Raw genomic sequence first — 12,539 nt, forward strand, 5'->3', positions numbered from 1 at the left:
AGGTTTATAAGTTTCTTACAACAGTACAGGCTAAATGACCTGAGCCTGTGCCATAGATTGTCCCTGGATTGTTCTGATAACACTGGGCTCTGAAACCATTTTGGTACTGAATTGAACTCTGAGCTTCATTCCAGCACCGAGACGGTGGCATTCTCTGCAGGTTACAGTGGAATCCAAGATCAGTCCTGAGGTGCTGTGTAATAGATCCACAAGTGGTGTTGCCTACCACTTCAATGTTTAAACAGCTAATTCCCATGGACTGTTCAAATCTCCCTTCTTTTTGCCTTTGTATGTAGAGTGCTGTAACTGCACCAAATACTTCAAATTCAACAGCCTATAGACCATCCTTAGAGAGTCCTCCTCTAGATCCTTCAGCAATCATGCACCACCTCTACCTTCCAGAAGCTGGCACTTGCACTGTCCTTTACTGTCCATTTCAACTAGCTACAGGCTATATTGCAGTGATTCTGTGTCTGCACAGCAGTGTAGACAATAGACAGTAGGTGCAGGAGTAGGCCATTCAGCCCTTCTAGCCAGCACCGCCATTCACTGTAATCATGGCCGATCATACACAGTCAGTACCCTGTTCCTGCCCTCTCCCTATATCCTTTGACCCTGCTATCTATAAGAGCTCTACCTAACTCTCTCTTGAATGCATCCAGAGACTTGGCCTCCACTGCCTTCTGAGGCAGAGCATTCCACATATCCACCACTCTACGGGTGAAAAAGTTTTTCTGCATCTCTGTTCTAAATGGCCTACCCCTTATTCTTAAACTGTGGCCTCTAGTTCTGGACTCACCCATCAGCGGGAACATGCTTCCTGCCTCCAGCGTGTCCAATCCCTTAATAATCTTAAATGTTTCAATCAGATCCCCTCTCATCCTTCTAAATTCCAGTGTATACAAGCCCAATCACTCCAATCTTTCAACATATGACAGTCCTGCCATTCCGGAAATTAACCTTGTGAACCTACGCTGCACTCCCTCAATAGCAAGAATGTCCTTCCTCAAATTTGGAGACCAAAACTGCACACAATACTCCAGGTGTGGTCTCACCAGGGCCCTGTACTGCTGCAGAAGGACCTCTTTACTCCTATACTCAATTCCTCTTGTTATAAAAGCCAGCATGCCATTAACTTTCTTCACTGCCTGCTGTACCTGCATGCTTGCTTTCATTGACTGATGTACAAGAACACCTAGATCTCGTTGTACTTCCCCTTTTCCTAACTTGGCTCCATTTAGATAGTAATCTGCCTTCCTGTTCTTGCCACCAAAGTGGATAACCTCACATTTATCCACATTAAACTGCATCTACCATACATTTGCCCACTCACCCAACCTGTCCAAGTCACCCTGCATTCTCATAACATCCTCCTGACATTTCACACTGCCACCCAGCTTTGTGTCATCGGCAAATTTGCTAATGTTACTTTTAATCCCTTCATCTAAATCATTAATGTATATTGTAAACAGCTGTGGTCCCAGCACCAAACCTTGCGGTACCCCACTGGTCACAGCCTGCCATTCTGAAAGGGACCCATTAATCACTACTCTTTGTTTCCTGTCAGCCAGCCAATTTTCAGTCCATGTAAGTACTTTACCCCCAATACCACGTGCCCTAATTTTGCCCACTAATCTCCAATGTGGGACTTCATCAAAAGCTTTCTGGAAGTCCAGGTACACTACATCCACTGGCTCTAGTTACATCCTCAAAAAACTCCAGAAGATTAGTCAAGCATAACTTTCCCTTCATAAATCCATGCTGACTCGGACTGTTCCTTCTACTGCTATCCAAATGTGTCGTAATTTCCTCTTTTATAATTGACTCCAGCATCTTTCCCACCACTGACGTCAGGCTAACCGGTCTATAATTCCCTGTTTTCTCTCTCCCTCCTTTCTTGAAAAGTAGGACAACATTAGCCACCCTCCAATCAGCAGGAACTGTTCCTGAATCTATAGAACATTGGAAAATGATTACCAATGCGTCCATGATTTCTAGAGCCACCTCTTTAAGTACCCTGGGATGCAGACCAGCAGGTCCCGGGGACTTATCAGCCTTCAGACTCAACAGTCTATCCAACACCGTTTCTTGCCTAATATAAATTTCCTTCAGTTCATCCTTTGGCCACTTTTACAACTGGGAGATTGTTTGTGTCTTCCTTAGTGAAGACAGATCCAAACTCGTTCAACTCGTCTGCCATTTCCTTGTTCCCCATAATAAATTCACCCATTTCTGTCTTCAATGCCCCAATTTTGGTCTTAACTATTTTTTTGCTATTCACACACCTAAAGAAGCTTTTACTATCCTCCTTTATATTCTTGGCTAGTTTCCCTTTGTACCTCATTTTTTCTTGGCGTATTGCCTTTTTTGTTATCTTCTGTTGCTCTTTAAAAACTTCCCAGCTCTCTGGTTTCCCGCTCATCTTTGCTATGTTATACTTCTTTTATTTTTATACTGCCCTTTACTTCCCTCGTCAGCCACGGCCACCCTTTACTCCCCTTAGGATCTTTCTTCCTCTTTGGAATGAACCAATCCTGCACCTTCTGCATTATTCCCAGAAATACCTGCCATTGTTGTTCCACTGTCTTCCCTGCTAGGGTATTGTTCCATTGAACTTTGGCCAGCTCCTCCCTCATAGCTCCATAGTTCCCTTTGTTCAACTGCAATGCTGACAGACATCCGATTTTCCCTTCTCCTTCTCAAATTGTAGGTTAAAACACATCATATTATGTTCACTAACTCCTCATGGTTCCTTTACCTCAAGGTCCCTGATCAGTGAAGCAGTTTGTGTAATGCTGTTACAGTTCCAGTGATCCAGGTTCAATTACATTTTTATAAATTCTGATCATTTCTACCAATTATACCTCACCATCCTGCTGGGGAAATCAAACCGGAGAAGTCTGTGGAGGAGTTCCAAATCACTATTTTAGGGATTTCAATCCCAAAGGTGGGTTAGTAAGTTTGCGGATGACACATAGGTTAGTGGTGTTGTAGGTAGTGTAGAAAGTTGGCATAGGTTACAACAGGACATTGATAGGATGCAGAGCTGGCTGAGAAGGAATTTAATCCAGAAAAATGCAAAGTGATTCACTCTGGAAGGTCAAACATGAAAACAGTACAAGGTTAATGGCAGGATTCTTAGCAATGTGGAGGCAGAGTAGCAGTTAGTGCAATACTATAACAGCATTAGTGACCTGGGTTCATTTCCACTGCTGTCCATGTGAGTTTCCTCCCACATTCCAAAGATGTATGTGATTAGTAGGTTGATTGGTCATATGGTTGTAATTGGGCAGCATGCACTCATTTGTTCAGAATGGCCTGTTAGCATATTGTATCTCTAAATAAATAAGAAGCACTCCTAAGCTTGTTAGCAGCATCAAAACACAAGGTGATGGGTGAAACCAGGAGGGTGAGGGGTGAAATAAAGAGCTGGGAAGTTGATTGGTAAAAGGGATACAGAGCTGGAGAAGGGGGAGTTTGATAAGTGGGGATAGAAGGTCATGGAAGAAAGAAAGGGGGAAGGAGCACCAGAGGGAGGTGATGGGCAGGCAAGGAGATGAGGTGAGAGAGGGAAAGGAGGATGGGAACTGGTGAAGGAGAGGCCGGAGGGGGCATTACCAGAAGTTCAAGAAATTGATGTTCATACCATCAGATTGGAGGCTACCCTGATGGAATAAAGTGTTGTTCCTCCAACCTGAGTGTGGCCTCATCGCGACAGTAGAGGAGGCCATGGATTGACATATCGGGACGGGAATGGGAAGTGGAATTAAAATGGGCGGCCACAGGGAGATCCGCTTCTTCAGGCAGGCAGACCGTAGTGTAGGTGCTCGACGAAACAGTCTCCCAATCTACGTTGGGTCTCACCAATATACAGGAGGCCACACCGGGAGCACAGGTCATAGTATATGACCCCAACAGGCTTGCAGGTGAAGTGTTGCCTCACCTGGAAGGGGACTGTTTGGGGCCCTGAATGGTAGTGAGGGAGGAGGTGTAAGGGCAGGTGTAGCACTTGTTCCACTTGCAAGGATAAGTGCCAGGAACAAGATCAGTGGGGAGGGACGAATGGACAAGGGAGTCACGTTGGGAGTGATCCCTGTGGAAAGCAGAAAGTGGAGGGGGCAGGCAAGGGAGAGAGAAAAATGTGCATGGTGTTGGGATCCTATTGGAGATGGTGGAAGTTCCAGAGAATTATGTGCTGGACATGGAGGCTGGTGGGGTGGTAAGTGAGGATAAAAGGAATTCTATCCCTGGTAGGGTGGCAGGAGGACAGGGTTGAACAGATGTGCACGAAATGGAAGAGATGCAGTTGAGGGTAGCATTGATGGTGGAGGAAGGGAACTCCCTTTCTTCATTCTAGAATGAAAAGCCTCATCCTGAGAGTAAATGTGGCAGAGATAGAGGAATTGAGAGAGGGAGGATGGCGTTTTTACAAGTAATGGTAGGAAGAGGTATAGTCCAGGTGGCTGTGAGGGTCTGTGGGTTTACAATAGACATCAGTAAATAAGCTGCCAGTGATAAGAGACAGTGAGATCGAGAAAGGGGATTGAGGTGTCGTATGTGTCCTAGATATGCCTGCCTTTTTGTCAACTACATGGAACAATGTATGTTCCAAGCCTACGTTGGTGTCTGTCCTCCGCTTTTCCTACGCTACATCAATGACTGCATTGGCGCTGCTTCCTGCATCCATCCAAAGCTTCTTGGCTTCATCAACTTTGCCTCCAACTTCCACCCTGCCTTCAAGTTTACCTGGTCCTTTTCTGACACCTACCACCTCCCCCGCCCTCTCCTTCACCAGTCCCCATCTCCTCCCCCCTTTTCTTTCTTCCATGGCCTTCTATCCCCACCTATGAGACACCCCTTTCTCCAGCCCTGTATTTCTTTCACCAATCAACTTCCCAGCTCTTTACTTCATCTTCCCCCTCCCAGTTTCACATCACATTTTTCTGTCTCCCCTCCCACACCTGTTAAATCATCTTTTTTTCTCCAGTCCTGCTGAAGGGTCTCAGCCCAAAATATCAACTGTACTTTTTTCCATAGATGCTGCTTGGCTTGCATTTTGTGTGTGTAGCTTATGCGCATCACTTGTTTAGACAGTCCAATGTTTGTAAATACTCTCTCTTTAAAGGGGAAGGTGTAGTGAGGAGATAGCAGCCTCATTTGTTAACAACTGTTCTGCTACTGTTAGTTCTAGTTGTGCACCACATTATCCTGTAGAAATAATGGAAGCTATCTGATGTGTTTGATGGGCTCCTGTGGATGAACAGAAGGCAGCACATGTAAATGAAGAGTTAAGGAGTGGGTGCAGAGAAGATTTACCCAGATGCTGCCCGGATCAGAGAGCATTTCTCATGAGGATAGATTGAGATGTACAAGGGCATAAAACAAGTGGATAGCCAGAGACTCTTATCCCCCAGGGCAGAAATGGCTAATACCTGGGGGCATAACTTTTAAGGTGATTGGAGGAAAGTATAGGAGGAGATGTCAGTTGTAAAATACAGAAAGTAGTAATTGTGTGGAACAACCATCCAGGGATGGTGGTAGAGCCACATACATTAGAGACATTTAAGAGGCTCCTAGATAGACACATGGATGAAAGAAAAATGGAGGGAAGATTTAGATTGATCTTAGCTTAGGTTAAAAAGTGAATACCACATGATGGGCTGAAGGGCCTGTACTGTGCTGAAGTGTTCTATGGTCATTGGCTTATTATTGTTATGCAGCAAGATACAGTAAAAAGGCTTCTGTGCACACCACCCAGACAGATCATTACATACATAACTACAGAATGTAAACTATAGTTACAGAGAAAGTGAAGTGCAGGTAGACAGGCAAGGAGCGGTGGATATGCTACAAGTCTGTGGTAAGCCTGTGTAGGTCCAGCTCCATTCCTAATTGATAATGTTGGTAAGTGTTTGTAGTACAGTAGTGTTTAAGATATGGTATGCTTTGGTGATCAGAAATTTATAGACCTTGATCATGCTGTGGGAACAGTAATAGTTTGGTATGGACTAGATGGGCCAAAGGGCCAGTTTCTGTGCTGTAGTGTTCTGTAACTGTATATAATCACTGATGTGTCTGCACTGGCCAAGCTAATTACTTGCTGTTAAAATGCACTTACTGCACTTATAGAATGTGGAATGTACTGAAACAGCACAAAATGGGTAATAATATCAGCCCTGTGTTGGGAGAGAGAACAGGCTGTCCTTTGGAACACAGCCACTTTTCAACAAATGGGTAAGTGAAGGATTGGGCCGAGAAACTAATGTAGCTGGTTTCTCACCACTAATGGATTGACTAGCGGAACTAGACAAGAACATAAAGAAAAAGATTAGTTTTATTTGTCACATGCCTATCAAACGTCAGAACATACAGTGAGGTGCATCATTTGCATCAAATCAGTGAGGACAAGAACAGTGCCAGTCACACAGCTGGATGGGAACCTTTTGAAAGAGAATGGTATGGTTAAAGCTTCAGAAGCTGCCAACTTATGGACATGAATAATTTAGATTTGACAATGGTCACAAAGGTTGTTTTCCAACTTCTGTTGGAACCATTTCAGTACTGTACTTGAGAATGTTGGAAATCTAACTGTAAAAATCCAACAATACTCTGAAAGATCGAAACAGATTTGAGAAGCACTGAAAGGGAAGTTAGAAATAGGAGTGTGAAGATTGCTGGCTTTTAAAAAAAAAAGTGGTTGAAACTGGGGATGCAAAGGAAAACGAAAGCCCAGTTATCACATCTTCACAAAATCCATCTCACCTTGGGCTGCAAAAGACTTTGAAACGTAGATTAATTATAAAAGCAGCTATAATAAAGTCAAGGTGGTACTTTGTTCCAAATCTGGTCTCCATTGTTTCAACTTAAAGTATTTATTTGGAGATACAGCACAGTAATTGACCTTTCTGTATCAAAGAGCCCACATCACCCAATTACACCATAATCTACTGGACCCTATGTATGTCTTTGGAATGTGGGAGGGAGCCTATGCCATCTTTGGGAGAAATGTACAAACTCCTTACAGACAGCAGCAGAATTGAACCCAGATCACTGGCACTGAAATAGCATTATGCTAAGCACTGCTGTGCTGACTGCTGATACAGCTGTAATCAATATTAATTCCACACAATAAATGACATGCTGAACATCAGGTCAGGAGGGTATTGAGATACTCTATTCTTTTATAAAACCATACATGTAATTGCCTTTCCTTCTCCAGCACATTAAGCTCTGAAGATGGCCCAGAATGCTATGAAGTCCAGATTTGTGTGAAAGATTACTGTTTTGCCCGAGAAGACCGAAGTGTTGGCATCGCTGTAATGCAGCTGCGAGATATTGCACAGAAGGGAAGCTGTGCATGCTGGTTACCTCTTGGCCGCAGGATTCACATGGATGAGACAGGATTAACCATCCTCAGGATACTATCACAAAGAAACAATGATGAGGTGGCAAAGGAATTTGTAAAATTGAAATCTGATATACGGTCTGCTGAAGAGGGCAGTTGAAAAAGGTGGCCAAAATCAAAATGTAGATCAGAATTTAAAACTTTAATGTCTTAAGCTCTTTGGAGCTTCAGTTTTCTCGGTTAAATGAAGCTACATGCCCCAAGTAAGCAAAAAAAAAACAACAGAAACAGGAGGCCCATTTTCAGTTTTGGTATGTGCATGTCTCTGAGGGTTCATTTATTTCCTTTGCCAATGTGGACAATTAATTTTACTTTTTGTTCATGAGAGGCAGCACCCAGCCCCTTAAAAATCTGAGTATTCATATGGAATAACAACTGGATTAACTTTTACCTTAAGGTTAACGTCACTTGTGTAAATCCTGCATGACTCCACTGAGCCCATATACAATGAGCACTGTGATCCTGTCCTTGTGGAGAGACCTACAGCTGAAAGAACTTGTATACCTCTTGTGAAAAGCCTCAGTTAACCTTTCTCTTCAACACCAAACTGCCAAAGTGTCTTTCTATTCACTGGTGTAACCAATTTCTAACACATTCCACAGTATTTCCTGAACAGATCGTTAATCTGAGCTGTATTCACAAACAGGCTCAGTATTTTACAGACCATTTGGGATTAGACACAAGTTTTTACATTTAATTAATTGCATTGCAAAAAAGCATAAGAACTATGACTTCCTGGTGTAATTAATGTGTGAAAAGATTAATATCTAAAAGCTAATTACTTTATTGTAGGCCACCAACAGTAGCTCACCAGAGTCCTTTGTCCTGGGTCAGTCTCTAGGTGTAGCCCATTTTCTTGGGATATCCTTCCTCTCCCAGGGACGAGGTCTTTGGAGCTTCTGTTGGCATTGCTGTAGCTCTGGGTTTTTACAGGATGCAGTTGCTAGCCTTATGCCAAATCCTCTTCCTTTCACAGTGGGGTTGGGACTGTCCAGCACAGAGTTTGAAAGCTAATCTGTGCTTATTTATTCTTAAATCTGTAGTGGGAAACAGCCATCTAGACTTGTGGTTTCATGCACTGTTTATCTGAAAAATTATTATAATCAGCACTATAAGCTTTTTGGAATTTTAGCCACAGTTGAAATTATTTTACGTAAATTAATCCATCCTGGTCTTCCTTCACCATTTGTCTTTACACTTCAACTTTATTTCAGTAAGCCTATTGCTATCTATTTATTCTAACCTTTGAAAAAGCTGATATTTTCATCTAAGTATAAATTTGGGGAATACTCACAAAATACTAGAGGAACTCAGCAGGTCAGGCAGCATCTATGGGGAGGAATAAAAATCCAACATTTTGGGCTGAGACTCTTCATCTGTCCTGACCAACTGAGCTCCTCCAACATTTTGTGTGCGCATTGTTACTCTGCATTTTCAGCATCTGCAGAATGTGTTGTGTTTATAAAATTAGAGGATATTTCTATTACTGTAAATATTTTATGTATGTGTGTGTATCTGTATATTATATACACACACATACTCATAAATAGGGTAAGAATATCAAGCTCAGAGAATTATGAATAAAAGGCATAAAGAAAGCCAGTGGAGTATACATCAATAATAAAAGGTACTGATTAATGTAAATACATTTGAAATATTTGGCATCCCCCTACCCACCCCACCCGCCAACTGAGAAGGAAAACTACCATAATAATAACAACGTATATTGAACACTTTTCAATGTAGTTCAAAGTGCTTTACAATGGGATAAAGTGCAAACATGAAAATAAAAGACAAAAAGATTTAGTTAAAGGCAACATTAAATAAGTAGATTTTAGGCTACCCTTCAAAAGAGTGAGCATTGAATTCTACAGTTTAGGGGTGTAGTTCAGAAAAGCTGACCTGCCAATTATCTTTTGAAGGAGGTTGTTTAAATTTAATTGGAAGACTACTTGAGCTCTGGGGCAGAATTATAAAACAAAAACAGTTCTGTGAAGTAGTCCTTTCTCAGATCATTAAGAGCCTTAAATTTAGAGAACTTTAAAATTAATTCTAAAGGATACATGAAGCCAATGCAGAGTAGTGATGTGTTCCTTCATCCTGGTTTTGGTTAAAAGTCTAGCACCAGCATTATGAAATGTTGAGATTCAGAATCATGCTAAATAATGTGTGCACAAGGGAATAGTTCTTTATATCTTCTCCTCCCCACTCCCCCCAAAATAATCCCTGCCCCACACCAAGTGAAGGTTTGCTACTTGGATTTCAATGTCAGAGAAATGTATACAATATAAATCCTGAAGTGCTTTTTCTTCTAAAATAACTACATCTTTAAGAAAGAATTTAATAAACTCTACATCCATACAGATCTTATACATTTTTGAAATTTCAACTTTTAGCCAGGATTTTGCCAACATGTCCACATACTGGTATCAGGTTTGGAGAAGAGGGAAGTCTCAAGTTTCCTTGACCAACCTTTCACTGAAGGGGGTATCTATGGAGGGGGATAAACAGTCAGCATTTCAGGTGCCGAGACCTGAAACATCAAGCATGTTTATTCATTTCCATAGGTGCTGCCTGGCCTACTGAGTTTGCCCAGCATTTTGTGTGTTGCTCTGAATTTTCGGAATCTCATTTGTGATCTTTCACTGAACTGTGTATGGTGGAGCAGCAGCTTGCTGAAAATAACACACTACTTACGCTGTGACACTTGCTCTGCAATCCTCCAACAGATTAGATCTGACATGGAATCAGCAAGTTTACCCTATTTTACAGAGATTTCATAGCTACATGGAATTCTAATGGAAAACAGTATTTCTTATTTGCTTGCAATAAAATTTAAATTATTAAAAAGGACTTTAAGTTAAAACTAACATTAAGTTTTCAATTGCTTCTGCACACCAGAAATGTTCAGTAGCATTGAAGATTGATGTGACAAAACTGGGGACAGTCTGTATCTGTCAGTTTACTCATTATCTCTTCCCCAAGACAACTCCTGGTTCAAGCACATGACTGCTGCTCCAGCATCTTATTCCACACACCTACCACTCTGTATAAAAACCTACCTGACATTCCCCCTTGTATCAGCCATTTCCACACAGGGAAAAAGATCCCATGCCTCTTGTACAGCTCTATCAAATTACCTCTCATCCTCCTTCATTTCAGAGAAAACCCACAGCACAATATAGGTCCTTCAGCCCATAAAGTTGTGCTGAATATGTCCCTACCTTAGAAATTACTAGAAATACCTATAGACCTCTATTTTTCTAAGCTCCATGTACCTATCCAAAAGTCTCTTAAAAGACCCTTATTGTATCCACTTCCACCACTGTTGCCGGAAGCCCATTCCATGCACTCACCACTCTGAGTAAAAAACTTACCCGTGATATCTCCTCTGTACCTACTCCCCAGCATCTTAAACCTGTGTCCTCTTGTGGCAACCATTTCAGCCAGCCTCAAACTATTCACACGATCAATGCCTCTCATCATCTTGTACGCCTCTATCAGGTCACCTCTCATTCTCCTTCGCTCCAAGGAGAAAAGACCAAGTTCACAACCTATTCTCACAAGGCATGCTTCCCAATCCAGGCAACATCCTTGTAAAACTGCTCTGCACCCTTTCTATGGCTGCCACATCCTTCCTGTAGTGAGGTGAGTGAGCACAGTACTCCAAGTGAGGTCTGACCAGGGTCCTATAAAGCTGCAACATTACCTCTCAGCTCCTAAATTTAATTCCATGATTGATGAAAGCCAACACACCATATGCCTTCTTAACCAGAGTCAATCTGCACAGCTGCTTTGACTATCCTATGGACTCAGACCCCAAGATTCCTCTGATCCTCCACACTGCCAAAAGTCTTAGCATTAATGCTATATTCTGCCATATTTGACCTACCAAAATGAACCACTTCACATGTATCTGGGTTGAACTTCATCTACCACTTCTCAGCCCAGTTTTGCATCCTATCAATGTCCCACTGTAAACTCTGTTAGCCCTCCACACTATCCACAACACCTCCAACCTTTGTGTCATAAGCAAACTTACTGAACCATCCCTCCACTTCCTCATCCAGGTCATTTATAAAAATCACAAACAGTAAGGGTCCCAGAACAGATCCCTGAGGCACTCCACTGGTGACCGACCTCCATGCAGAATATGACCCGTCTACAACCACTCTTTGCCTTCTGTGGGCAAGCCAGTTCTGGATCCACAAAGCAATGCCCCCTTGCATCCCATGCCTCCTTACTTTCTCAGTAAGCCCTGCATGGGGTACCTTATCAAATGCCTTGCTAAAATCCATACACACTACATCTACTGCTCTTCCTTCATCAGTGTGTTTAGTCACATCCTCAAGAAATTCAATCAGGCTCGTAAGGCACGACCTGCCCTTGACAAAGCCATGGTGACTATTCCTAATCATATTATACCTCTCCAAATGTTCATAAACCCTGCCTCTCAGGATCTTCTCCATCAACTAACCAACCACTGAGATAAGACTCACTGGTCTATAATTTCTTGGGCTGTCTCTACTCCCTTTCTTGAATAAAGGAACAACATCCACAACCCTTCAATCCACCGGAACCTCACCCATCCCCATTGATGATGCAAAGATCATCACCAGAGGCTCAGCAATCTCCTCCCTCGCCTCCCACAATAGCCTGGGGTCCATTTCATTCGATCCCAGCAACTTATCCAACTTGATAATTTCCAAAAGCTCCAGCACATCCTCTTTCTTAATAACTACATGCTCAAGCTTTTCAGTCTACTGCAAGTCATCACTACAATCACTAAGATCCTTTTCCATAGTAAATACTGAAGTATTCTTTAAGTACCTCTGCCATTTCCTCCGGTTCCATACACACTCACCCACTGTCACACTTGTCCTAGCTCACTCAACCTATCCTAAATTAGAGGAATGTGGAAATCAAGGCCCTAGTGACCCGAGTGCTGATATGGGCAAGTTTTACTCTAATGCTTTTTGCAGATGTTTTCATGTAACAAAAAAAATGTCCAACATACATCAGGAAAACTTATCTTTCCATTTAGTCCTGCTAAAATATATTTGGAGGTTTTTTTAAAAAAAAATAAACACAGCTGATTCCATCCCCACCTTACAACTGTAAATGGCAAGTACTT

General features: G+C 42.3%; 1 protein-coding gene across 1 annotated transcript in view; it reads left to right on the forward strand.

Annotated features, from left to right (window-relative positions):
• Window positions 1-7,505, forward strand: part of unc13a (unc-13 homolog A (C. elegans)) — a 299,553-nt gene extending 292,048 nt beyond the window's left edge. The window contains exon 40 of the mRNA XM_059992392.1: window positions 7,220-7,505. Coding sequence (XP_059848375.1) covers window positions 7,220-7,505 — 286 coding nt within the window. The remainder of the gene's footprint in view (window positions 1-7,219) is intronic.
• Window positions 7,506-12,539: the final 5,034 nt, after the last annotated feature.

This window comes from Hypanus sabinus, chromosome 16 (genome assembly GCF_030144855.1).
Source record: "Hypanus sabinus isolate sHypSab1 chromosome 16, sHypSab1.hap1, whole genome shotgun sequence".
NCBI classification, from domain to species: Eukaryota; Metazoa; Chordata; class Chondrichthyes; order Myliobatiformes; family Dasyatidae; genus Hypanus; species Hypanus sabinus.